The 27574-nt window shown below is 52.1% G+C and overlaps 2 protein-coding genes across 4 annotated transcripts in view; both read left to right on the forward strand.

Annotated features, from left to right (window-relative positions):
- Positions 1-6807, forward strand: part of PRR14 (proline rich 14) — a 26916-nt gene extending 20109 nt beyond the window's left edge. The window contains exons 1-12 of one of the 3 annotated variants that reach the window (XM_031687422.2): positions 1254-1961; positions 2749-2820; positions 2945-3113; positions 3726-3820; positions 3893-4082; positions 4366-4409; positions 4611-4720; positions 5021-5609; positions 5739-5808; positions 5890-5981; positions 6261-6332; positions 6422-6807. In XM_031687422.2, coding sequence (XP_031543282.2) covers positions 2798-2820; positions 2945-3113; positions 3726-3820; positions 3893-4082; positions 4366-4409; positions 4611-4720; positions 5021-5609; positions 5739-5808; positions 5890-5981; positions 6261-6332; positions 6422-6701 — 1734 coding nt within the window. In that variant the 5' untranslated portion in view covers positions 1254-1961; positions 2749-2797 and the 3' untranslated portion in view covers positions 6702-6807. Of the gene's footprint in view, positions 1-1253; positions 1962-2748; positions 2821-2944; positions 3114-3725; positions 3821-3892; positions 4083-4365; positions 4410-4610; positions 4721-5020; positions 5610-5738; positions 5809-5889; positions 5982-6260; positions 6333-6421 lie in introns of those variants that run through there. The other 2 variants (XM_015236888.3, XM_031687423.2) reach the window with 2 other exon arrangements.
- A 1148-nt stretch (positions 6808-7955) lies between these two features.
- On the forward strand, positions 7956-20641 carry FBRS (fibrosin). Its single transcript, XM_031687421.2, has 18 exons — positions 7956-9696; positions 9986-10165; positions 10928-10963; positions 11084-11113; positions 12199-12247; positions 12338-12638; positions 14020-14321; positions 14528-14733; positions 14849-14893; positions 15105-15200; positions 15437-15505; positions 16289-16318; positions 16696-16767; positions 17080-17200; positions 17306-17386; positions 18328-18411; positions 18547-18754; positions 18854-20641. Exons 1-18 carry the CDS (start codon positions 9241-9243, stop codon positions 19431-19433), a joined length of 2946 nt encoding a protein of 981 aa, XP_031543281.2. The 5' UTR covers positions 7956-9240; the 3' UTR covers positions 19434-20641.
- Positions 20642-27574: the final 6933 nt, after the last annotated feature.

The raw sequence follows: 27574 nt of genomic DNA on the forward strand, positions 1-27574 counted from the left end.
GGGGTCTGGAGTTTCTGAAGAATAAATACACTAATGTGCCAATTACATCACCTGCCCCACTGGAGGCTGTGCGGGGCCTCTTGCTACTGGATCAGCATACATTGGCCGTGTCCTGGGATGTGTATGCAGGTGGTGGGTAAGGTAAGAGTTGCTGAAATGGTAGTCACAAAGAGGGCAGAGGCAAGACCATGAGGGCATAAGTGCTCGTCATTGCTGGTCTGGGCTGAGGGCCAAGACACCACAGTCTATCCTACTCTATTTGATGAACGTCAGTGCCCCCAGCTTGGGTCATAGGGCTGGGTCCTTTCTGCCAGATTCTGGGCCAGGCCCTTTCTTTAGGTTACCTCCTTTACCCTGGGCACTGATTTCTTCAGGAGACTTAGAGAATCAAAACTGATCAGGCAAGCGCTGCCTTTGAAAGCTTTTCATTGCCCTGGGGTCTGGGAAACACTTGTGTGTTTAAGCAGGAAAGTGAGAGCCTACAGGGGGCCTCAACTCACAAAAGTTGAGAGGGATCTCCCAGCATTCACAATTGGAAGCATCATCAACAGGGAACATCCTCAGGTGCCGGTAGCCAGCCCTGATCCAGGGGGAGGGAGAACACCACTTGCTCCAAGAGCTGCTGCCTGCTCACACCAGAAGTTTCATGGATTTCCAGAGGACCCAGCAGGCCTTGTACCACAAAGGAAGTCGCTGTAGTCCTTACAGACCTATCTGGATGAATCTTTGGTTACAGAGGTGGGGAGTCTTCACTTTCCATGCCAACTCTTACCCCTGCTGCTCTTTCCATATTATCCTTTCTGTGTCATTACTCTTATCACTCAGTCCCATAAGATAATTATGCTGGGCTGGCTAAGTCGCTCTGCAACTTCATTTCAGACCCAGTCTTCTAGGCTTCAGGCTCTCCTGTTCTAACAAGAAAATAAGTACTAGTTTGGACCAGGGAATCCTGGGGAAGGAGAACTAGTGGAGGCATGGGCTTTGGTTAGGCGTTGAGGGCACCTTCGCAGTGCAAGAAGCCAGTACATGTCCACTACCTTCCAACAAACAGCAGGCTCCTGTTATAAAAGTTCCATGATGCAGCCCCTCTAAACAGCGGTATTTCATCCCCGATCCCTTACGACTTAAGACTATTTACACACCCCATCAGCCAGGCCCCTCTTGAAAGAAGGCTCACGGGAGCCTGGAACAGAGAGGAAGGCGGCCGGACCCCACAGAACACGCCAAGGCGGTTAGTGGCCTCCAGCACTGACGCCTCTATACTGAACCAACCCTCTTCGCGGGACGCAGAAACCTCTGCTCCAGGAAGAGGTGCACAATACTCGGGTGAAGTGAAGGTCAATGCCTCGACCTTCTCCCCACTGTGGTTCAGCCCAGTCTTTCCAGGACACTGCACGAGCAAAGGAGCCGAAGGCGGCACCAGTCCTAGTCTCTGGCCCCTGCCAAACCCTCCCCTGCAACACAGGAGCCGAGGTTGGTACTGGAACCGGCCTCAATGGGGCCTCTCTAGGAAACAGGGAATTTCACATATCGTTAGCACTCAGTTCACGTTTATTGGCCTAAGAACGAAAGAACCGGAAGACGCCCTTAAAAAACGTGGCGGGACCCTAGCTTCAGGACAGTTGCCTCAAAGTTTCAAGAAGGTTGGCATAGTCTTCGGCCACGCACTGGCCTGAGAAGATGACATCGTCCGGCCCAATTCGGTTCACCGAGGACAGCGCTTTCTGCCCTCAACTATAATGGCGGCGCTGCCCAATTTGGCTTATTGCCCTTAGTGGTGATGGCCACCAGGCGGCTTCACTTAGTTTCTCACTACCCCGGAAGACGGGGACCGGCGATTGGGCGGTGCTCAACGGCTCCGAAAAGAAGGCCCTTGGCGGTTGGGCAGTGCTGGGTAAGGCTAGTTTTAAAGGAGACGGAGGTGGGAGCCGTCGAAGACCCGGGATCCGCGGGAGGCGGCGGTGAGCGGCGCGCGGGGGAGGGCACCGAGAGGCTGGAGAGAGGGCGGGAGGAGGGAGGGAAGGAAACTTTTGAACCATCTGGTCCTGGGCTGGGGAGAGCGCTGGGCGGGGATCCGCGGAGGGCGGAGGGAGGGGGTCTGTGGGCGGGACCTCCCGGGATTGGAGTGAAGGGGGTATCTGCTTCACAGTGGATCCCCGGGGATCCGGACTGAGTTCGTGATGCTCAAGCTCGGGCCGCTTCTGTCTAAGTGGAGCTTTGCGGAGCCGAGGCTCACAGGGAGAGGAGGATCCTCGCGCGGCGTCTGATTGGAGGAACCGCGCTGTAGGATTCTTAACGTGGAGATCCCATGTAGGGATCTGGTGGGAGGTGGGGACCGTCGGCATGTGGAAATAATGCTTCGGAGTCCTGGGCCACTCGCTGGGAGTGGATGAGGATTGCAGAGGGATCCAGCGGAAACTGAGATTCGGAGGACCGGGATCCCAGCTGATCCCTGGGAAATCTTAGGGTGGAATCTGAAGGGACAAAGGCCGCAAGAGGCTCGGGCCGTGAGAGAACTGGGGCCGGTGCAATCCAGGTTCTTGCGGCCCAGGCAGGGAGCGAGTGATCCGCTGATCGCGGCGGTGGCACCGGGAAGACACCCGCTCCCGGCGGCCAGGAGGGGGAGCCTTTCCGCGCCAGGGCTCCGGCCAGTGGGCTACTGGGAGCCGCGGGCGGACCATGAAGGGCGGAGCCCCAGGGGAGGGGCTGGCCCTTACTCCCCGCTCCCCCGCTCCCCCCTCAACCCAGGCTGGAGCCTGGGATCCCCCAGGGACTCCCCGGAGCCGCCGCTTTCCCCATGGACTTGCCCGGGGACTCCAGGTGAGAGCGCACCCCGCCCGCCTGTCTTGAACCCGGGAAGCGGGGAGCCTGGCGGCGGTACCGGGGAAACCACAGAGCCAACGACAGGCTCAGGCAACCGTCCTCTGCTTCTCTCATTCTCCAGCCCGTCTGGCCGGCAGCATCTGTGCCGCCAGCCCCTGGCTCGAGCATTATGGGGAGCCAGGAGCCCGAAACGGCCGAGGCTGCAGTCCCTTGGGGCCCCTTCGCCCTTGGAAAAAGCCTCTCGGCGGGTCCTGGCCGTGGTCCTGGAAGATGTCATGGCTGCCCACATGGTGAGCCCCTTGAACTGAGAGGCCCCCTTCTCCCTCAGGTCCCCTCAGGACTAAAATCAGACAAAATTAGTAGTGAATAACTGAGACAACTCATTCTCACACTCGTCCGTCAGGCAGCCTCCCTAATGCTAGAGTTTTGCTTGCCTCTCACTTATTCCAACTTGGAATTGGACAGAGCTTCAGGTGCCCATTCCCCACTTCCAACTCTGTTGGGCTGAAACCACATCCCTACAGCTCTTAAGTATGAGAAACCCTTCTGCTTTCTTCCCAGCCTAACTAGGCAGCCCTTGAGAAGGAGGCTGAGGTGTTTGGCTCCATTGCACAGAGTAGAAAAACTGAGGCCCCAAAGAGGGCAGTGACTCACTCCAGGTCACCCTCTCCTTTTGATTTTTACAAATGCCTGGGTGACATTTCACAGGTCCCACACCAGCAGCTCAGAACACCATAGTATCTGGCTTTAGTTCAGTTCAATTGACTTCTTTGGGGATCTTGAATGAATTCTAACCACAATTTCTGTCATTTTTGTGGCATAGGGCACTGTTAGGCACAGGAGACCATGTCCAGTTCAACCCCATTCTATCACTTTACTCTTGACACCTTCTCTTCTCCTAGGTCCCCCTGGTACCCCAAAAGGAGATCTCCACCCCTCGGCACCACAGCAACCATCAGGATTCTGTCCACAGCCAGTCACCTGCCTCACAGGCTAGGTGAGCATGGCAGGAACAGGGGTAAGCTGGGAACATAGCTGAGCCCCACTGATCTTCCTGTCCCTTCTCTAGGCCTCCTGACCCACTGCACTTATGCCGAGAGCCCTTGAGCCGTGTCCATCGGCCCCCTTCCACACTGAGGCGGCGATCAAGGACAACGCCTGGCTCAAAGGAAGGCCCTTCACAAAAGGTGGCCCAGACCCCCCAGCCCACTCTGGTGGTGATGCTAGAAGACATTGCCAGCTCCAGAGCCCCAGCTGAGGTATGGGAACATCAGGGAAAGATGTCAGGGGTTCAGCTGGGGACAGGCACTCCAGTGGGGATAGAAGATGGGTAGGAGGGCTGAATCTGGGATGGATTTTGCTCAGAGCAAGGAGGACACTGTTTTAGGTGGAAGACACCACCTGAGCAAAGACCTAGATGAAAAAGTCTTTAGTGTGAACCTAGGCAGACATCTGGAGACTGAGAGTGTCAGGCTGTGGGGAGCTAAGGAGGCCACAGGGGGCTTCCCTGCCTCCCCACAAACATCCCCTGTTTATATCTAGGGCTTTGCTGATGAGACTTCCAACTTCATCATCCCAGCAAGAAGGTGAGAGGGCTGGGGAAGGGATTATCAAAATGTCCAGGCAACAGCCATTATCCAGGCAGCCAGAGCTAGGGGCATCAGAATTTACTTGTCCAGCCATTCCTTGTAGCACCTTCAGTAGCCTTAAGAGACAAGGGAGGTGCTGGCTCAGGTAGGATCTGAATCTGGAAGTTCCTCAGCCTTTAACTTGCCCCTTCACCCCAGAGCTGAGCCCATGATGATGGTTCACCAACCAAAGCCTCCGTCCAGGGACCTGGAACCCCCATTCCAGCCATCTGCTCTGTCTGCAGACCCTCTGGAGAGCCCACCACCAGGTAAGGACTCAGACAGATGAGACGTGGGGTTCTGGAAAACCCTAGCTGAGCTTAGAAGTGTCAGGTGCAGAGCTGGTGATGGGGCTTAACCCCCTCCCAGGGAAGAAATTGGTGTGTAAAGATGGGGTTGAGACTTCAGAGGCCTCTGAAGTTTAACTTCTAAATTTAGGGCTTGGTATTTTAAGGGTGGGCTTATTCTGTGGGCAAAGATTAGTGTTTGGGGACGGGGCTAAGGCTACTGAAGTAGGACTTAAACACTCGCAGCTGAGGAATACCCACCTGACCCTCTCCTTTCCTCAGCCCCAGATCCAGTTCTGGAGCCCCCATCGACCCCACCGCCGTCCAGCCTTTTACGCCCCCGCCTCAGTCCCTGGGGCTTGGCCCCCCTCTTCCATTCCGTCCGCTCCAAGCTGGAGAGCTTTGCCGACATCTTCCTCACACCCAACAAAGTCCCACAGCCCCCACCTCCATCACCCCCCATGAAGTTGGAGTTGAAGATTGCCATCTCAGAGGCTGAGCAGTCTGGGGCTGCCAAGGGCACTGCAACTGTCAGTCCCCGGCCCCCTATTCGCCAATGGCGGGTCCAAGACCGCAATCCCCCAGCACCTCTCCCTAAGCCCTCTCTGGGCCGAAGTCACTCCTGCCCTGATCTGGGGCCCCCTGGCCCAGATACCTGCAGCTGGCCCCCTGCTCCACCCCACCCAAGCTGGTCACGGCCACGGCGGCACACTGTAGGTGGTGGAGAGATGGCCCAAGCCCCGCCACCTCCTCGACCCTGTCTCCGGAAAGAGGTGTTCCCTCTTGGAGGAGTGGGAGGCTCTCCTCCCCTCGTCACATCTTGCTCGTCTACTGCATCCACTTCTTCCTTCTCTGAACCTGCACAACCCAGGTAGTGCTCTCAATAAACCCTCCTTATTAAAGTTCTGGCTGCAGTCTGGACCCAGCCTCCTTCCCTAGTGTCCAGATGGGGATGTTGCTATGGATGTTGTTTCGCCCTGAGCCTTGACCTTCTCTGTAGGTTGAGCTCAACCAAGAGGAAGGAGCCAAGGGCCTCAGAGGACCAGGAGCTTTCAGACCCTGAGACCAAGGTAGGAGTGCAGATGATGGGGAGGAGACAAGTGGGAGTTAAGCCCATGCTGCAGTTTTACCCTCTGCCCCATTTTTTGCAGACCATGGGAAAGGTTTCTCGATTCCGAATACGTAGGACACCAGCCCGTTCTCAACTAAACCTGACACCGATGGGGCTGCCTCGACCAATCAGGTGAGAGGCTCATTGTGCATGGAGCTGCCTTGGTCGAACAGGTGTAAGTTCAGATCCCCTGAGTGTAGCTTTGTCTCCTCTCCTCCTGGAGCACAGTCCAGCTTGGAGGAGTCACTTTGGTCTGGATGTGGTTTGTGCTTAGAACCATCTATCTGCCTCAGGCAGCACTCTGGGCTCCTGGCATGTCCTGGAAACTGAAATAAAGGCCAGGCCTTGCTTATCCCTTCTCCAGGCCTACTAGCCACAGGTTTCTCAGTGGCCTCTGCTTTTCGCTCACAGGTTGAACAAGAAGGAGTTCAGCTTGGAAGAAATTTATACCAACAAGAATTACCAGTCACCTACAACCAGGAGGTGAGAAACTTGAAGGCTTAGGGGTGACAGAGGGAAGCCTGGAACCAGGGGGCATGCTGGTAACCAGCACTCCTCCCTGCCTGGTCCAGGACTTTTGAGACCATCTTCGAGGAACCCCGGGAGCGCAATGGGACTCTGATTTTCACTAGCTCGAGGAAGCTCCGGCGAACTGTAGAATTTCGGGACAGCAGCCTTCCTCGATCCCGGCGGCCATCTCGTGGGGCCCGGGCTGCAGCTGGCCGGACCCTTACTCCCAACCTGGCCCCCAACCCAGATGTAGGACCCCTGCTGCAGCAGCGACTGCAGGAGCTGGATGCCTTGCTCCTGGAGGAGGAGGAAGGGGATCGAGAGCGGCCCCATCGGACTTAGAAGCTCCATCTGTTTGTCTCTCCAACCATCCGGGAGGGAGGGGAAGTCTCTGAGGCAGTTATATATTTTCTCTATATTTCTAGTAAAGTTTTCGATATGTTTCTGATTCTTTTGAATATCTCTGAGTTTGAAATTAATTGGCAGTAATTTGGTCCCCAAAGACTGGGAAATTGGAGAGGTACCTGGAAAGATGTTAAGGGTTAGATATACGGAGGCGGGTGGAGGAATGTCATTGGAGATACCCTCTTGATTTGAGAATTCTCCTGTGTGGAGGGATACTTCTGAATCTGCTCCAGAAGATACTGTGATCCTAGACCCTGGTCAGGGTTCTCTCAATTCACTTACAACCCGGAGGAGACAAAGTCCCAGAGTGAACTAAGGCCTTATTCAAGATGGCCTTGAGTTCCAATTAACATGCAGGCCAGGAACCTGCTGCTGGATTCGAAAGCTAAGAGTAATCAATCAGCTGTAATTAATCACATACAACAACCTGTCACAGGTACTTGGCCTACACACAGCCCTGTGAGGATTATACCCATGTTATACATAAGAAAGCAAGTTGACTCAGTATGATGTCCACATTAAAAGGGTAACCCCAGGCAACCAGAGGCCAGAAGCAGCACTCTACATCTTTCATAGCTAGAAGCAGAATAGAGAAGCGGCCAAGAGCACAGACTCTCGAGCTAAGCTTCTTGAGTCTAAAGCCTGGTTAGGAAACTGAATGTGCATCAATTTCCCTCCTCTTGTGTAAAATGAGGCTTATAACAGTACCTTCCTAAAAGACTTCCTACTGTCAAACGAGTTAACGTGACAAAATGCCCAGCACACAGTGCAAGGTGCTTTTTTCTTGTTAGCTCGCGGAGACCACAGGCCAGAATCCTCCTATGGCACGGAGAGATAACGGGTTGCGGTTTTCTTCCCGCGGGTCTGGCGCTCGCAAAGCACTCCGCGTGCTCGGGTCACCCCGCATCGCTGGGTATTCCGACAAGATGCCAGGCGGGTGGGGGTATCACCACGCGCGTGCGCGAGAGGCAGGCGGCCTGTGCTAAGCCAAGCGGCAGAAAAGGGATAGACGTAACTGGCTGTCGACGGGCACCGTCCGCGGCCACGCGCCGCCCAGCGGCCAACCGCCCAGTAGGCCTCGCGCACCACATTCAGGTCCTCGCCTTGACGCCATCAGGAGACGGACCAATGAACGAAAAGCAGGAAGAGGCGGAGTCACCTGGAGGACCGCCCCTAGCACCTACTTCTAACCAGTCGCGAGACAGAAAACTCGCTGAAGGGTGGAGCTAATCTGACGTATACCCAATCCAAGATTTGAGGGCGGTTACATATTACTCACTCCCGCGAGCTTGACTCTGCCCTCCGCCTTGACGTACACTTCTCAACCTATCAACGACTAAGCCTGTAGAGGGGTGAGGGGAATGGGGCGGAGAGTGGGAGGAGACAGAGAGAGGAAGGAGGCGTAGGCTGAGGAGGAAGAGGGAGGAGGGGCAGGGAAGTCCAGGCGGAGAAGAGGGCCAAGACTCCAAAGGAGACAACAGGAGGATGCGCTGGAGCTCCTCAGCTGCTCAACAGCCGTTCCTGATCCCTTAAGGCGCAAGTCAGACAGAGACGGAGGAAAGGAGGAAGAGACTTTTATGTCGGCAGACAGAGAAGCTCTACCCGTCACCGTTGCCTCACATCCGGGACTTTGGAGGGCTGGCCCCCGCGGCCCCGCCCCCCCTCGCGCCTTTCATGGCGACCGGAGGCGGAGGCTGGAAGAGCTGGGTCTGGAGGAGGACCCTTTAAATCTCCTTAAAGGGGTGGCTCCCGATCTCGGCGGACTACAACGCCAGCCTTTAAAGGGGAAGCCGCTGAACTGACGCTGACAAATTGAGAACTGTGCTGTTGGGAGAATTGGAGCGAGTGGGAATTCTCACCGCCTCTTCTCCCCCAACGCAAGAAGTCCTTTAAATTCAGCTTAAAGGGGAAGTGGCCGCTCGTGGAGGACTAGAAACTAACTCCCGAGCCCTTAAAGGGGCGGCCTGCTGTTTGGAGAACCCTGGACTCCTTAAAGGGGTGGCCTCTTTTAGCCGGAGGACTTGAGGCACTTTTAAAGGGGAGGTCTGCGTTTCGGGGCGAGCTTTCGGCCCCTTTTAAAGGGGTGGCCCTTCCTCTTCCTCGGGGAGACTTGTCTCGACCCCTGGCAGGGGGCGGCCACCGAACTAGGCCGGCCGGACACCGTCGGGTCGTCTTAAAGTGGCCAGGGGCCGGACAACTTGAGGCCTTGCCTTAAAGGGACGGCCGCCCCGTTTTCGCCGTCTCGGCCCCGCCGGCCCCACAGGGGGGGCCCTCAGGCTTGTCGCCCCGGGGGCGGCGCCGGCTCCCCGGGCCTTGGCCTTGGGGCAAGCTCGGGGCCAGCAGATCCTGTTTTAAAGAGGAAGCCGTGGCCCTCTCGTCCCTGTGCAGCCGCCAGCGCCGCGCCTGCGACCCCGGGCCTGCAGACAGGCCGCTTCGGGCCCCGCCGCCTCCGGATGCGGCGCTGAGGGCGGTCGCCATGGAGACGGCAGCGGCCGCGGCTCCCGGCCCCGGCTGGGCCGCTGAGGGGGAGCGGCGGCGGCGGCGGTGCTCGCGCCGAGACCGAGACCGGGAGCAGCGGCGCCGCCGAGGTCCCGGCGGCGACGCGCCCCGGGCCCTGTTGGCCGCCCCGCGCGGATCCTCGTCGTCGTCGTCGCCGCCGCCGCCCGCCAAGCCCTGGTCGTCAGCTTCGTCTGGAGAGCGGCCCGGAGGCCCGAGACGGCGGCGTCCGCGTCCCAGGCCTCGGCCGCCGCGACCCCGAGCTCGGAAGCGGCCTGCCGGCTCGGGGAGCCGTGGGGAGGAGGAAGAGGAGGAGGAGGAGGGGGGCGCAGACGATGGGGAGGCCGAGGAGGAGCCTGAGGAGGAGGAAGAAGAAGAGGAGGACTTGATCGATGGCTTTGCCATCGCCAGCTTCGCCAGCCTCGAGGCCTTGCAGGTGGGGCCTGATGGGGCTGGGAACCTTTGGGGGCTTCAGAGGGCCAGAGAGAAGGATACGATGCCTGGAGTGGGTGGAGTTGAGGGGGGAATGCTGGCACCCCAAACCAGAGCAACCGGCTCCTCTGGCCAGGCCTCTGCCCCACCCTGGGGTGGGAGGAGGTAGAGCTAGTCTCCAGGGACCAACCAGGTTACCTGGCCTGAGAGCCACTTTGGTAGCCTGGTCACCCCTAGAGAGGTCGGGAGTTTTCCTTTCTCCATCTGCTTTAGTCCCACCTCCTCCTCCACAGAAGGATGCGTCTCTTCAGCCCCCAGAGCGACTGGAGCATCGGCTGAAGCATTCTGGGAAGCGGAAGAGGGGGGGCTCCAGTGGGGCCACTGGGGAGCCAGGAGACAGCTCTGATCGAGAGCCTGGCCGGCCCTCTGGGGATCGTGCCCGAAAGTGGCCCAATAAACGGAGAAGGAAAGAGGTGAGCTTGTCCCAGATCCCTGTCCTTTAAAACTCTGAGCAGGATGTCCTTCACCTAGACCCATTATCCATCAGCAATGCCACCACTCATCATAAATAGTGACCCCAGTCTCTAAGGGCAAAGAGAAAGGCAGAGCAAATTTGAGGTTTCACTCCCCCATCCAGATCTGACAAAGACATGTCCATAGTCAGACTTGTCTGCTTTTGGTTGACCCTGAGTCTACCTCAAACATGTTGATAATTCAGAGATGTACCAAAGGGACTTAGTTGAATCAGAAGTGAATTGGATATGGTCTCAGCCCTCCTCCTCAAGGCGGTGTCAGTCTAGCAGGAAAGAAACAATCTACGAGCAAATACCTAGACCAAAACCTGAGAAGCAACAGAAGGTAGAGATCTGGGAGAGATGCTGCAGAAACCCACATGAGGAAGCCACTCATTCTGCCTGGGGGATGGGAGGAGGGTTGTGGTTAGGGAAAGCCCCCTGGGATGTCTTAGTCAGGCCTTAAAGGATAGTCATAAGCTTGCTAAGAGGAGAAACAGGGCAAAGTTGTTATGGGCAAAAGCACAGAGATGTGAGAATCTGACACATTTGGAAAATGACCAGAGAATTGGGAGCAGAGGGTGGGCAGTAGCCAGAGAAGCGGCTAGAAAGAGACTGAGAGTGGGTCATGAGGGACCTTGAGTGCCTTGCCAGGGAGTTTAGACTTTATCCAAAGGCCTCGCCAGTCAGTCTCCCTTACCTCTGGACTCTGGTCTTTCTCAGGCCTCCTCCCGTCATTCTCTGGAAGCTGGATACATAGTAAGTGCTCTCCACCTGTGCTGGCCCCTCCCCTCTCACTCCCTGTCTGAAAGTCCCCTCTCGACCTTCAGCCCTACTACTGTTCCCTCTTGTGACACCTTTATCTTTCCTTCTCCCCAGTGTGATGCAGAAAGCGATCTGGACGAGAGGGTGAGTGGGGCTTGAACTTGTTGGGTGGGCATTATTACAACTTGTAAAATGAACTGCAGTTTAATGGTCTCCATGTGTAGCAAACAGAGCCTCTCCTTGAGTGGGAAACATGGGTTAGGTTGAGCCAGGATTAGACTTGGGGAGGAAGCTGGGGGATTGAAAAGGTAAATGATTTTTATTGAAAAGGCTTTGGTGTCAGTCAGATCTAGATTCAAATTCTTGCTCTGCCACTGAAGCCAGCTGACAAAGAATAGAAGGCCCAGTCCTTGCTGTGCCATCCTTTCCAAAGTCCTTGGAGATGCCAGGCATCCCAGGGTGGCTGTGGAACCCTGCTGGTCCTTCCTGCTGGCCATTAGTCTGCTCTTGTAGATTAGAGTCTGAGCAGAGACCATGGTCATGGCAGTGAGGACACTAAATTATTGTAGTCAATGTAAGAACATATCCTGTAAAAGTGTATTTTGGTTTATGGTTAGGGCTAATGTGCTTGTTTTAAAACACTGTGTCCTAGCAGTTGGTGGTCTATCCCTGTAACTAACTAAATTTATACTTCCTGATGTGTGTCTTGTTTTCGTTTTAAAAATCGGCTGGACAGGGACTCTGGTGAACCAGATAATATTTGTTCATCTGAAGGGGGCAGCCGCTATCCAGTTCTGGTTAATTGTTGCTGTGTGGAAACAGGGGCCTGCAAGTCTTGAGTTTTTGCAAGGAATCTCTGGATTTCTAAATATCAGCAAGTAGTTTAAAAATTTTGCTAACGCTTATGGATCAAACAAATCTATAAGCCAGGCAGGCGTATGAGCCAGTAGTTAGGGATTTTTGCTTTGATTTGCCGGCTATTTTCTCTGCTATTTCAGTGCTGCCTCAGTTCAGTCTTCCTGGCCTATCAGATTCTCAGGCTCAGCTGCTCCACCCTTTTTCCCCCAGCATAGGCCCCTTAGAGCCCACAATCTTTGGTGGATTTCAGCTCAGCTGATGGAGTAGACTTGTCACCACTACCAGTTCCTAGCAGATTCCAGAGGCTGTTGGCCTTAAGTGAGGGCCTGACCTAACTGGAACCTGACCCCACCCGTGTCCTTCTTCCCCAGGTCTCCGATGATGACCTCGACCCATCCTTTACTGTCTCAACCAGCAAAGGTTGGTCCCAAGGGCTGGGGTTGGAGACAAGGGAGGGAAATTGGGGGAGCATGGGCCACAACTGAACATGTCTGCGTCCTGCCCTCACAGCCTCGGGCCCCCACGGCGCCTTCAATGGGAACTGTGAAGCAAAACTCTCCGTAGTCCCTAAAGTGTCGGGCCTGGAGCGGAGCCAGGAACAGCCCCCAGGGCCCGACCCGCTGCTAGTGCCTTTCCCCCCGAAGGAACCACCGCCTCCACCGGCCCCTCGGCCTCCTGTCTCACCCCCTGCACCCCTGCCGGCCGCCCCCAGTCTGCCACCCCCACCCCAGCCCCAGCTGCAGCTTCGGGTCTCGCCTTTTGGCCTCCGCACTTCCCCTTATGGCAGCAGCCTGGACCTCAGCACTGGCAGGTGAGTGGGCCAGGGGTTTGGCCTGGTCTGGAAAGGCCTGGTCATTTTGGTGCCAACCCTTGCATTCTGTGGCTTGGGACATGGGATGGTTCCTGTGGGATGTGACTTGAAAAAGGATTCCGAGACTGAAAAGCTTGAGAGACACTGGGTGAAACAAATTTAAAGAGATTACGACAGGACTTATCAGAACTCTTTATACGTTCACATGCAGGGAAATCCAGTTTGTGCCGTTTCCCAGTTTTATTTGCTGGTAAGACATTTTGGCAAGGGATATCTGCTAGGAACAGTGGAACATACTTTGGGAAATGCTGACACGATGATTAAGGGTGCTGGCTTTGGTGTCAGTCAGACCTAGATTCAAATTCTTGCTCTGCCACTTAATGGCTATGTGATTTTTGACAAGTCACCTAACTTCTCTGAGCCTCAATTTCTTCAATTTCTTCTTTCTGTAAAACGAAGTAATAATAATAGTATGTTTATCGTAAAGTTGTTGCGAGGATTAATTACAAGTTAATGCAGTGTTTCCCAAAGTGTGTACGTTCTTCGTTAGTGGTACGTGAAAGAATTTCGGATGTTATATGAGTGAAATTTTTTTAGCTTTGATGTGCTTTAGAAATATAAGAGTAGTACCTCAACCCCTTGATTTCACTTGTCACTGCTTGAGTGAGACTAAATAAGAAAGAAAGAAACTGAGTTACGTGAAAGAAAGAAGTAAATGGTACGGGGGTTCCATGGATGCGGCAGCAGTTGGGAGAGTGATGTGAAATGTTGGAGACTTGGATTAGCATATAAAGCAGGTGACAGCACTTGGTCTACAGTAAGTGCTGGTAAAGGGTAAGAATTATTGATAATATGATTACTGATGCTATTTCTATTATTATTGTCATCATCATTATCACTCTTTTTCTTATTATTGAGAAAACTAAGGCTCAGAGAGGGGCAGTGACTTGCTCAAGGTCACCCAGGATGTTAATGGCAAGATGGGCCTAGAATTCAGGTCTCCTGACTCCTAAGCCAGGCCAGCGCGGTGCTGCTTCCACTGTCTTAGGGTGGGAACCCAGGTGGCCTCTTGTAATTAAGCGTCAAAGTGAATGATATGTTTTGTGCTGTGGTTGAGTCAGAAAAGGGAGTCACGTGGCCAGAGGCGTCAGAGGCAGCTGTGTGGAAGAAGAGACCTAGAGAGGGAGAGGGGGTTGTTGGGTGTGGGAGGTACCTCAGTCTGAGGATGGGTTCCCTGGGTGGGGGTGGGGGTTCTGGGGGCTGGGTTCTACCACCTTCTAGTTGGAGAACCAGGGTCAAGGTATCGCCCAGGCTTCTGACCCCCTCCCGTCAGAGCTGGCACCTCCCAACCCCTCACTCATCTCCCCACTTCTCTCCCCAGCTCTTCACGGCCGCCCCCCAAGGCCCCGGCCCCTCCCGTGGCTCAGCCTCCCCCCTCATCATCCTCTTCGTCCTCTTCCTCCTCATCTGCCTCCTCCTCGTCCGCGCAGCTCACCCACCGGCCCCCGACGCCCTCACTGCCCCTGCCTTTATCCACCCACAGCTTCCCCCACCCCGGGCTGCGGCCCCCCCCACCACCCCACCACCCCTCCTTGTTCTCCCCTGGCCCCACCCTGCCCCCACCCCCACCCCTGCTGCAGGTGCCAGGGCACCCTGGGGCCTCAGCCGCTAACGCCCTTTCTGGTGAGTTTGGGGTCCTGGCCGGGGGGGTGGGGGGCCATGGCCCCGGGCTTGGGCCCAGTTGGCTTTGGGGCATCTGGACCTTAGCAGACAGCAGGGCTTGAGGAGGGAGTGGCTCAAGGCCAGAAGGGAAGGCCAGTCACCTGGGCCCAAGGAGGCTGACATGGTGGCGACAGATATTAAAGCCTTCTCCCCCTCCCCTCCCACAGAGCAGGACCTGATCGGCCAGGACCTGAATTCTCGCTACCTGAATGCCCAGGGTGGCCCCGAGGTGGTGGGGGCAGGGGGCTCGGCCCGGCCCCTGGCCTTCCAGTTCCACCAGCACAACCACCAGCACCAGCACACCCACCAGCACACCCACCAGCACTTCACCCCTTATCCCCCGGGCCTGCTGCCACCCCATGGCCCCCACATGGTGAGCTCCTCATTGGGCTGGTGATGAGACTCAGAAACCTCGGGGGAGGGTATGGCTTCCAGGGGAAGGCCCTGGATTCCTGGCTGGCAGCTTACTCTTCCCTTCTCTTCCCTAGTTTGAGAAATACCCAGGAAAGATGGAAGGCCTTTTCCGGCATAATGTGAGTGTGTGTGTGTGTGGTGTGTGGGCATGGCTGTGTCAGTGCGTGTGGCCCTGGCTGTTGGGGTCCAGTTTTCAGCTTCAAAGCAAGACCCTTGAGCCTGGGAGAGGTCCCTGGGGGGTTTTAGGGTGGAGGCCAGAGGACTGATGGGCAGACCAGATGTGGGCTGCACCTCCGCCCCCAGCTTGGACTAGTCCCCTTCTCTCCACAGCCGTACACGGCCTTCCCTCCCGCAGTGCCCGGCCTACCTCCGGGCCTCCCGCCGGCTGTCTCCTTTGGCTCCCTGCAGGGGGCCTTCCAGCCCAAGGTGAGCTCCCAATCCAGACACCACCACCACTTCCCACCCCCTACAAACCCAGACACCCCTGGATCCACTTACCTTCCCATACCCCAAAACCATGCCCATTGTCCTGCTTCTCCCGTTGTGGACCCAGGTTTCTCCAAAGCCATGCTCCCTCCCTGTCCCAGCCCCCAGCTTGGTTCTAGACCCCTTTTATGCCTGGTGCCAGCTCTCCTGACTGATCCCTCGCTCCCCTTTCCCAGAGCACGAACCCCGAGCTGCCACCACGACTGGGGCCAGTGCCGAGCGGGCTTCCCCAAAAGGGGACACAGGTGAGGGGGGCAAGGCAGGTCCTTGGGGAGCTGGAAGATCTGTTGAGGGAGAGCAGGGTTGACTTCAGAATGAACCACTGATCCCTCCCTTCAGCGTGTGATTGGGACGTCCCTGAGAATCTGAGGAGAGGGAATCTCTGTAAAAGACAAGATTTCCCAGGCATGAGGAATAGGAATTTCTTGAAGTTACCCCAGAAATAAGACTAATAGGACAGTGGCTTTTGTAGGGGTTTTCGAATTTTTTAAGTCACAGAACCCTGTTTTTCATATGACATCATACCAGGAAGTCCTGTCCATAAAACAATGAAAAGATAAGCTGCCCCTTTGTGAAGTGGCATGGGGAGCAGGGCTTACAGCCCAGGGCTCTGGGAACATCGTGAAAAGCACAGGATGTGTTTCTTAAAGAAGAGACTAGACCAGAGATCTTCCACCCTCTTTTAGCAATAGTCAAGGCTTTTTTCCAAAGGAATCTTGAGCAGACTTTCATTACAGAAAGCTGTTAATGGGAAGCTTTTCTGGTCTAGAAACCTGTCCTGCCTGCCCCCTAACCCACTCCGCAGCCTTCCAAGCAGGGCATCTCCTTGGGGCCGGCCAGGTTCAGAAACTTGGTGCTCGAGGGGAGTGGCAGAGGCAGGGAAAGGAGTCTTGACACAAGCAGGAAAGGTTGGAGGGAGCCACATGAGATCTCAGGGAGGTGTTTGGGGGGAAATGGGGCCTGTAGAGAGGTGCCTAGGTCAGTAAACAGGTCTGAACTGCTGCCAATCTCTGCTTTGCCATCCCCAGATCCCTGACCATTTCCGGCCACCTTTGAGGGTGAGTTTGGTGAGGACCTCAGGCTGCATGAGGCTGGGGGCTGGTTTCAGGGTATCTGGCTGAGGGGGTCTTTCCTGGGAGTGAGTAAGAAGCCCAGGATGTAGAGGCAGCCAGATGTGGAACAGCAGGAAGTGACAGGCTTGCAAGCTGCAGACCTGGGTTCAGACACAGCTGGCCATGGGACCTTGGGCAAGGCAGTTTATCTCTCTGAGCCTCAGTTTCCTAGGCTGTGAAATGAACCTAGTCATCCCTCAGTTGTAGAGGTGATGAGTGGGGATGTTGTGTGGCAAGGCTGGGCCCAGGGCCAGGTCTGAAGTGGGTGATGAGTGAACGTTCTTTCCTTCCCTTTCCCTTTGGTCATTCTTCTGGGGCGGCAGAAACCAGGGAAGTGGTGTGCCATGCACGTGCGCGTGGCTTACATGATCCTGAGACACCAGGAAAAGATGAAGGTACTGGGGCCGGAGGGCTGGGGAGAGTGGGCCTGCCTGAGCTCTGGGCATCTGCCTACAGCAGAGCTTGGCAGAATCTTGGCCAGAAACATCCCCTGCTGTCCCCGGTCACTGCCTGAGCAGCTCCACAGTTACCACTAGGTTCTCTGGCTAACTAGGGGGGCTGGTCAGAGAAGGCTCTCAGAGAGGCAGAGGCCCACCCAAGCCCCATCTTGGCACCAGCCAGCCCTCGGAGGGGGACTCGGGATGGAAGAGCAAGAACGGGACCACACCTGGCTCCTCATTCACTGCCCCTCTCCCTGTCCCATGCAGGGCGACTCCCACAAGCTTGACTTTCGGAACGACCTCCTGCCCTGCCTTCCGGGGCCCTATGGGGCCCTGCCCCCTGGGCAGGAGCTCTCCCACCCGGCCGCCTCCCTCTTCACTGCGACTGGTGAGTCTGGCCAGCCCTCTCCGGGCCTAAGTTTCCCCATCTGTAGCCCGAGGCCCACCTTGCGCCCACTCAGCCTCAACAGAATCTCCCACCTCTCTGCCCCAGGTGCCGTCCATGCTGCAGCCAACCCTTTCACGGCAGCTCCCGGGGCCCACGGACCCTTTCTGAGCCCCAGCACCCACATTGGTAAGAGCCAAGGGCATGTTGGGCAACCTAAGCCTTGTCCCAGACTTCTAGGAGGTCTCAAGCTGGGTTAGAAATTAGACCTGAGAGGCAGCTGAATGGGGAATAGACCTGATTCCACTTGCTGTGATCTTGGGTAAGGTACTCTGCCCCCTCTGAGCCTTGATCTCATCATATGTAAAATGGGTAGGGAAGGGCAGAGTGATTGCCAGTCCCTGCCAGCTCAGTCGCTGTCTCTGAAATAGCCAGTGGTAGGGGGTAGTGTGCCATCTCGGGGAGGCAGGGGAGGAGGTCTGTGCAGGCCCAGTGGAGAGCATGGTCACTGGCTCCTAGCAGTCTTAGCAGGTCTTGGGGGGATTTATTCTGGGTTTGAATGAATGAGGAAGAATTGAGCCTGCTGGCATAGGGAAAGATGTTTCTAGAAGAGGACATTGTGAGGTTCCCTTATGGGCTAGGTTAGGTGTTCTGACTGGCTCTGTGACATATGCAAGAAGTTAGAGTCAGATTGGGAATGGCCCTGCATGACAGGTGGGAGGAAGCCAGCGGAGGTCTTCAGGTGAGTGGCTTGCAGTCGAGCTGGTCTGGGTGGCTGGTGTCAGGAAGTGTGAGGTAGGAGCCTGACCTCTGGAGACAGGCCCTGGACTGGGGGTACCACTCACTGGCTAGATGACCACTGGCAAGTCACTTCACCTCTCTGAACCTGTTTCATCATCTTTAAGTGGGAAATATCTTGTTTGCCTTACGAAGCTTGTGAGGTTAAACACGTTGCCTGTTAAAGCTCCATGCCTTGCCTGGTTCAGGGCAGTGCTCAGCACCTGGTTGTTAAAACCAAGTGGCAGAGGGCTCTGGGGTCTGCTTGCTGATCAGCTTCTTCCCCGCTGGTTCTTGATGCCTGCTCAGCGCTGGCCACCCAATGCTCTGATCATCCCCCTTCTCTCCCACAGATCCCTTTGGGCGTCCCACAAGCTTCGCCTCCTTGGCTGCCCTCTCCAACGGGGCATTTGGAGGCCTGGGCAGCCCCACATTCAGTGAGTGCTGGGTGGGGTGGGGTGGGCCGGGGCTGTGGCCATGGGCTCCTGTGCTCAGGCACAGGGCTGGGAGGGTGCCTGCGTGGGACCTCCCACTCCTGGCTCTGGTTACCCTCTACTTTGTCCTCTGTCTAGACTCCGGCGCCGTCTTTGCCCAGAAAGAAAGCCCAGGGGCTCCACCAGCCTTCGCCTCCCCCCCAGACCCATGGGGCCGCCTGCACCGCAGTCCTCTGGCCTTTCCTGCCTGGGTCCGGCCCCCTGAGGCGGCCCGGACACCAGGCTCAGACAAGGAGCGGCCTGTGGAGCGGAGGGAGCCCTCTGTCACTAAGGAGGAGAAAGACAGGTGTGCCTCCCCACTACTCCCCACTCCCCTACCCGCCTGCGCTCTGCCCTCCCCTTTGCCTGGGTCTGACCTTCATTCTCCTCCCACGCCTGCCCCCAGGGACCTTCCCTTCTCACGGCCCCAGCTCCGAGTTTCTCCAGCTACTCCCAAGGCCCGGGCTGGCGAGGAAGGGGCCAGGCCAGCCAAGGAGTCTGTGCGGGTGAAGGAAGAGCGGAAGGAAGAGGCTGCCGCCGCCGCTGCTGCCGCCGCCGCCGCTGCCGCTGCCGCCGCCGCCGCCGCCACCACCGGGCCTCAAGGCCTTCACCTGCTGTTCGAGAGGCCTCGGCCACCTCCGTTTCTGGGTCCTAGTCCTCCGGAGCGCTGTGCTGGCTTCCTGGAGCCAACCTGGTTGGCAGGGCCCCCTCGCCTTGCTAGACCACCCCGCTTCTATGAGGCGGGTGAGGAGCTGACTGGACCAGGGGCCGTGGCTGCTGCCCGCCTCTACGGTCTGGAGCCTGCCCATCCCCTACTCTACAGCCGCTTGGCTCCTCCGCCACCGCCAACCGCGGCCCCGGGAACCCCTCACCTTCTCAGCAAGACTCCCCCAGGAGCCCTTCTGGGGGCACCGCCTCCACTTGTGCCCGCCCCCCGGCCTAGTTCCCCACCTCGGGCCCCTGGCCCAGCCCGGGCCGACAGGTGAGGGAAGGGGAGGGGCAGGGGCAAAGCTCCATCCCCCCTTTTCTTTTAACAAGGTCCTAGGGCTGAGGTTTCAAGCCAGGGCTGGAGGGCAGAGGTCATGACCTCACCAGCCACCTCTGAGGTCATGGAACCTGGGAGCAGAAGCTCCAACCCCCACAAGATCAAGCATCAGTTGGACCTTGGGGTCCTGGGAGGGCTGAGGTCACAAGCCTCTAGAGAGGTGTGTGAGTATGTGTGTGAGAGTGTGTGTGTACACGAGAGTGGGGGTCGTTTCAGAGGTCATAGCTGGTGATCTCCTGAGGTGCACCATCGCCCCTTCTGAGGGTCCCTAGGCCCTTGGCCTGCCTCCCCAAGGGCTCACTAAGCCAGAGGCCAAAGTGCCCCCCCTCCCCTTCACCTACCACCCAAGTCCTCATGCCCTCTCAGGGCTGGGGAGGAGGGGCTAAAGGAAGGGGGGTTCCATGTACATATTTATCTCCCCTTCCACATAGCCCCCAGACCTTTTGTACATTTTTACAGGGGTGCCCCTCCCAATAATCCCCCCTTCCTGGTTAATTAAATCCTCAGACTGGTGCTGTGTTCCTAGCCTCTGGCCTCTCTGTGGGGGGAGGGGGAATTGCAGGGGGAAGAGCTGGGAGGGAACAGGCAGGAACCCAGGGCTAACCCCTGGGAATAGGGGATCCAGCAGGAGGTGGACCAACAGGGGAAGGGACCTGGGTACCTAGGCTAGAAAGAAGTGCAAATGCTTCCTGCTTGGTTGACAGCCCAGGTTCCCCCCACCTGTTCCTGTTACCTCTGTGTGCCCCCATCCCTCAAGGCTCAACCTCTAAGCTTCAGTCTCCACCACTTAGTGGCTTGGTCCCCCCTCTCTATTTCCAAGTGCCCCCCCAGGACTCCTGGGCCCTGCTCTCCAGAAGCCTGTTCCCTGGAACCCTGCCCCAGGCTAAGGGGGGGACCGGAGAAGGTCACCATGTACCACACACCAAAGAAGGGGGTGGGCCCAGGGGTGGGCCACATAGGCAGCTTCTTCAGCAGCCTCTTGGCAGCAGCCCCAGCCTTCCCAAAGCAGCAGGTGCCCCCAGGCTGGGGCCCAACCTAGAAGGCAGGGGTCAGTTTAACAAGAACATAACATTGACTTTTTTTCCCCGGTGGGGCTTATTCTGTAACATGACTTGCGGATATTTATATAAAAACGAGTGTTACAATGAGGCCCCTTGGCTCCTCTTTGAGTGTGTATGGGTCACCTGAGGGGATTGGGCTGGGTCCTGGGGTCAGGGAGGGATGAGGACAGTACTGTCCAGGTCCTGATGAAGATTTTCCCCTCCCTTCTGCCTGGAAAATTTGTTCTACCTCCAGATGGATGGATTAGAGTGTGAGGCACTGATGTTTTTCACATTTTTCTACAGCCCAGGAATACATAACTACAGTTGGCCCTTGAACACAGGTCTGAACTGCACAGGTCCACCTATACGTGGATTTTTTTTTCAATGAATAGTGCATGCAGTACCACACAGTCCACGGTTGGATCCGTGGATGCAGGACCTTGGATATGGAGGGCCAACTGTGGGCAGCAGGTCTTGGAACCAATACCCACAGGTACCGAGGGTTGACTGTATATAAGATTCAAGCAATATAGAAAGATGGGTAGCAGAACTAAATTTCCTGTTCGCTTGTCAACACACCCAAGCCCCATACCCTTCCCAAGGTAACCACTGTCAGCTGTTTGATATTTGTATTTACTTGCACATATGTGTGTGTGTATATATATGTATATATGTGTATGTATATATATATATATATATATATATATATGCATAGTTAGGTTAGAAAAGATAATCTTTAAAAAATCTGTATTGGGTTTTCTTTTATACGTGGTCATTATAAAACAGTTGAAACACACAGAAATACATAGTTCAAAGGAAAAGCGCCTCATAATCTTGTTCCTCAGAGGTAGCCTCTGTTAACTGTTGGGTATATTCTTCCAGTTAGTTTTCTAACTATATACTTAAAATACTATGCAAAAAGTGGGATCCTGTGAAATGGACTATTTTATTTACAACTATGTTTTTATACTTAATATCATCTTTTGAAATCATCATTAAAAGGCAAGTGACTACTAAACAGCTAGAGAGGCTGGCTCCCACCTGAGCCCCGCAGAATTGACTTGTTCCAAGTGTACCCATCACCTTAGGAAGGATGCAGCCAATGTTGTCTGCTGCCGCCACACTACCCAAGACTTCTAGGGGAGACTCAAGCTTAGCTTGCTCTGACAGAAGTCAAGTTGATCGGGAGAAACATGGCTTGCAGATAAGATTTCACATGGCAGTCCTTATTTTCAGCTTCTCTTGAAAAATCCAAAAACCTGTTGACGCTCTACCTGCTTTCCCTATGACTGTCCCTTGAGATGGGGCATGATGTCCCCAGATTGCCACTGTCCCCTCCACTCTGTCGTTTAGGAATGGGCCATTGATACTATTTGGGGTACTTCCCTGGTTCCTATAAGCATTTGGTGGTGGAACTCTGAAGTGAAATATTTTCTAGGTATGTATATTCAACTCCCACAAGTACTTCAGATTTCCCAAACAGTCATCTACCAAATCTGATGCTGCACACCACCCCACCTCCACCCCATTTCCATCTGGTAGTGTTGCCAGCACCCAAGTCAGACACATCCCTGTGTCTGATTCACTGTCTGCACTGCCTTTTATTTTTTTAAGCACTGTTCACTTCATCTATCACGCCAGGCGCTGAAGTAGTGGCTGGGGATACAGAGGTAAACAAAACCAAAGCCCAGCTTTCCTGGAGCTCACAATGCTACTATGAGAAAGGAACAGTAAACACGTACAAGAAGAAAGAGTGAAGGCAAAGAGCCCCAAGGGCTGCCTCCTTAGAGCCTATCCTCAATAGCCACTATCCTTCACCGACTCATCTCCTGTTCCGACCCTAACTCAGGCAGCTCCTCAGGCAGAGGTAAAAGGTGAGTCCAGAAAGTACTGCCAACTCTGGGAAAAACCAAACCAAAATCATTCACCATCATCAGGCTGCTATTTGGAAATGTGTTTCTTTGCCTTGAGTGAGTTCAGCAGAATAGCTGTGTAGTCTTAAGCAATGTGTTCATTTCTATGCCACAGTTTATTTGCAAAATGGAGGGTTTTTAAAACAGCTTTACTGATAAATAATTCATATACCATACAATTCACCCCATATTTTAAGACTGGCTTCTTTCACTTAGCATTTATGGTCTCAAGGTTCATCCATGCTGTAACTTGTATCAGTACTTCATTCCTTTTTTATTGCCAAGTAATATTCCATTGTGTGCACATACCTCTTGTGTTTATCCATTCTTCAGTTGATGGACATTTGGGTTGTTTCTTTTGACTTTTATGAATAATGCTGCTGTGAATATCTGTGCAAGTTTTTATATGAATGCATGTTTTCAATTCTCTTAGGTATATACCTCAGAGTGAAATTGCTGGGTCATACAATGACTCTATGTTTAACATTTTGGGGAACTGCCAAACTAGTTTCCAAAATGGCTGAACTTACATTCCCACCAACATATATGAAGATGAAGTTTTAATAGTAAGTTTTACTGTTACAGTATGACCATTTAATAGTAGGTTGTATTATAGGTTTCTCCTACTATTACTGTATAAATTCACTAAGTTTATAAGCATAAAGTTCTTAGAACAGTACCTGACACAGGGTACATGCTTGGAGAATGATTGCTGTCATTACTGGTGATTCCTTTCTTTGTTTTTAATTGAAGTTTTGTTGATTTACAATGTGTTAGTTTCTGGTGTACAGCATAATCATTTATACATATATACTTTTTTGTATTTGTTTTCATTATAGGTTATTATAAGATACTGAATATGGTTCCCTGTACTATACAGGAGGACCTTATTGTTTATCTGTTTTATGTATAGTAGTTTGTATCCACTAATCTCAAACTCCCAATTTATCCCTCCCCCATCATTTCTGCTTTGGTAACCATAAGTTTGTTTTCTATGTCTGTGAGTCTGTTTCTGATTTGTAAATAAGTTCATTTGTCTCATTTTTTTTAGAGTCCACATGTAAGTGACATATATTTGTCTTTCTCTGATTTACTTTAGTTAGTATGATCATCTTTAGGTCCATCCATGTTGCTTAAATGCATTATTTCATTCTTTTTATGGCTGGTGGTGATGTCTTTCTGATCAGAAACCCTAAGAAACAGATTTCAGAGGTGGATGAAGGAGAATGCTTACTCACAACCAGTTTGTTGGGGAGGCATATCTTTCAAGCAGGCTTTGAGGTGGGCAGCATCTACCTACAGACATAGAAGGGGGAAGGAGGGGGCCTGGGCCATAACACAGGTTTACAGCATTTTACATCAGATACACCAGAGTTTGAATTCGGCCTCCACCAACCAGCTCTGTGACTTTGGTCTAGCTGCAGCCTCTTTCCATGGCGGACAAACAAGAAAAATGACAATTTCAGCCCACAGGTTCATTGAGATGGTTACATGGCAAAATGCATATAAAGGGTGCTTAGCATAAAATTTAGTACACAGTAGACATTCACTTAATGAGAGTGATGTTACTGATTGTACTTGGAAAGATTAGAAAATAATTCCTCTGTTTCAAGATGGGTAAATTGAAGTTCAGAGAAGTTATGACTTATGGAGTCAGGAGAAGAAAGGAGACATACTTATTTGGGGAGGAGGTTCAAAAATAAACTTTCAGGGGGAGGTATAGCTCAAGTGATAGAGCACATGCTCAGCACGCATGAGGTCCTGGGTTCAATCTCCAGTACCTCCTCTAAGAATAAATAAATACTAAATAAACCAATTACCTCCCCACCAAAAAATTAATTAATTAAATAAACTTTATTGTTTAGAACAGTTTTAGAGAAAAATTACAAAGATAGTACAGAGGGTTCCTATATGCCGCCTACTCAGTTTCCTCTATGAACATCTCACATTTGTTATAATTTAATGAATCAGTATTGATACTTTATTATTATTACTAACTTAAAACCACACTTTATTCAGATTTCCTTTTACTTAATGCCCCTTGTCTGTCCCTGGATCATCATGTTTCCTTAGGCTCCTCTTGATTGTGAGTTTTCTAGGTTTCCCTGTTTTTGATGATCTTGACAGTTTTGAGGAATACTGGTCAGCTCTTTTGTAAAATGTCCCTTGAGATTTGTATGTTGTTTGCCTTAGGATTAGACTACAGTTATGGGTTTGAGGAGACAGAGGTAAACCTTAATCACCTGGCTGAGGTAGTGAAATTATGCTCCACCTCCTAGAGGGTGAAATAGCTGCATAAATTATTTGGAATTATTCTATACAGGAAGAATTTATTTATTTGTTTATTTATTTATTTAGTCACTTATTTGTATTATATTGCGATGGATTTATGGATATTTATTTTACACTTTAGGTTATACTCCAGTACTACTTTATTATTACTCTCCAGTTTTTAGTTGGCTCCTGTGTCCCTTTGACATACTCCCATCATTGTATTTTTGATTTTTTAGCAGAGGCTTACTTTTTACTACTTATCCTTTTGAATCTTTGGGGGTTTGTCTCATATGCATGTATTATCTACTTTAAAAGTTAAAAACAACACCTAGTGTAATTAACAAAACGTTTGTAGCTTACCAAAAACAAGTAGAGTAAAAACTCTTCTTCCTTCCCCTTTATCACTCCTCCCTGCCCCAGTTCCCCTTCCCAGAGGCATCCAGTTGATTTCTTGTTTGTTTCTGCAGAACAATTCCTTTTTTCCTTCTCTTAAACAAATGTTAACATATAGTATACCCTGTTCAGCACACAGCTTTTTTAAAGTAACAATCTCTTGTGGGTTTTTCCATTTCAGCACATAGAGATCTACCTTCGTTTTAGCCTCTACATAGTATTCCATTGTAAGGCTGTACCATAATATATGTAACTAATCTCCATCAATGGACATTTATGTTCTTATCAGTTTTTCACTAAAACAAGGAGTGCTGACGTGAATACCCACATATTTGTATATTTGAGCAAATAAATCTGCAGGTAAATTTCTAGTAAGCAATTGCTAAGCTAAAGAGTATATACTTTCCAAGTTTAGACGCTGCTGAGTTGTCCTGTACAAACCTTTCACCAATTTTCACTCTCACCAACAACGTATGAGAAGACCTGTTTCCCACACTCTTGCTAATGTGGAGAAGAGACAAGCTTTTTGATCTTCGTTACTCTGATAGGTGAAAGATGGTGACTCACTGAAGTTTTAATTTGCATTTCTGTTATTATGAGTGAAGCTAAACGTCTTGCCAGACGTTTACAAATCACTTGTGTTCTCGCTTTTTCTGTGAATTGTCTCTTCAGATACTCTGCCCATTCCCCTCTCCTCTGCCCTTTAGACTTTTAAAAAATTTATTTGTTTATTTATTTATTTATTTATTTATTTATTTATTCGTTTAAGTTGAAGTATAGTCAGATACTATGTTTCAATTTCTGGTATACAGCACAATGTCCCAATCATGCATGTACATATATATATTCATTTTCTAGACTTTTTATAACCCTTGTTTTGTGCCTCAGTGAAAGCTATACATTCATTTAATCCATCAACAAATATTTATTAATTACCTACTGTGTTATAGCAACATGGCAGTGAACAGAAAGGACAAAGGTATTTTTCTCTAGGAGATTAAAATTCTAGAGGGAGAAGACACAGTAAAGAAATAAATATATGTCCCATGGCTGTAACTGTTACGGAGAAAGAGTAGGATATGGGCTGGAACGTTCTGAGGTGCTACTTTATATAGAGGGATCAGAGAAGATTTCTCTGAGGGATGCCAAGAGAGCAGAGATGGGAATGAAATGAGGAAAGGAACTGTAATTATCTGGGAGAGGACTGCTTTAGGCAGAGGGAGAAGCAGTGTGAAGTCCCTGGGGTGGAAACGTGCTGGGTGAGCTGGCGAGTGGACCAGTGTGGCTGGAGCAGAGTGAGCGAGAGGGAGAGGGAGTGGGATGGGAGATGAGGTCCAATAGGTGAGCGGGGACCAGATCGTGGAGGACCTTGCAGGTCTTCGTAAGGACTTGAGAATTCTGGCTTCTACTCTGAGATGCTAGCCATTACAGAGTTTGTTAATTTGGGCTGTGGGTTGTTTTTGTTTTTTGGTTTTTTTGGAGCATTTCAATGATATTACCCAATTTAATTTTTTAAAGGATCACGGTCTGTGAAGGGAGTCATGACAGTACACGTGTTACTGGAACATTTCCCATCGTTAGCCTGTTCCAACTGGAATATTCAGAGGATTGGCCTGCTTTAAGCAAATCCAATGTGTAAAAATGCAGGTGGACCTAGTTTTCCCTAAGGGACTGGGCAGTCATTGCTATTGGGTGTGCTTGGCGTGGTAAGGGTAAGGTGGTGATCCCAAGCTCCAGGCCTGGGGCTTTTACTTGTGGGTGATAAATAAGCCCCACTTTTTTCCCCATTAGAGATAACCATCTCCCTAAATTTCATCAACTGCACCTCCAGAAATGCCTCCTACCAACACATTCAGGCAAGAATATTCCCAGATCTAGTGGTAATAGTTGTACAACTTTGTGAATATATAAAACCCCAGAATTGTATACTTTAAAAGGGTGAATTTATGGTACATAAATTGTAAGTCAATAATAACAACAGTGTTCCCAGAAACCCTGTTTGTCGTAGCAGGAAGACTGGAAGCAACCCAAATTTATTTAACAGATCGGATCTGTTAAATAAACTTATATGATCATCAATGGATAAACACAGAGCAGTTGAAAAGAATGAGGTGTGTCTATACTTGTAGATATGGCAGGTAGGGAAAGCTCTCTGTGATGTAATGTTGTCTTTTTTTAAATTTTACCTTCTTAAAAACTTAATTTACTTTTTGCCGTGGGGGAAGGTAATTAGGTTTGTTTGTTTAATGGAGGTACTGGAGATTGCACCCAGGACCTCATGCATGCTAGGCATGCACTCTTCCACTAAGCTATACCCTCCCTCCAAGTGTTGTCTCTTTTTAATTTATTTTTTACTGAAGTATAGTTGATTTACAGTGTTCTTAGTTTCAGGTGTACAGTAAAGTGATTCAGTTATACATAATCTATTTATCTATCTATATTCTTTTTCAGATTCTTTT

The sequence above is a fragment of the Vicugna pacos genome, chromosome 18 (genome assembly GCF_048564905.1).
Source record: "Vicugna pacos chromosome 18, VicPac4, whole genome shotgun sequence".
Taxonomy (NCBI): domain Eukaryota; kingdom Metazoa; phylum Chordata; class Mammalia; order Artiodactyla; family Camelidae; genus Vicugna; species Vicugna pacos.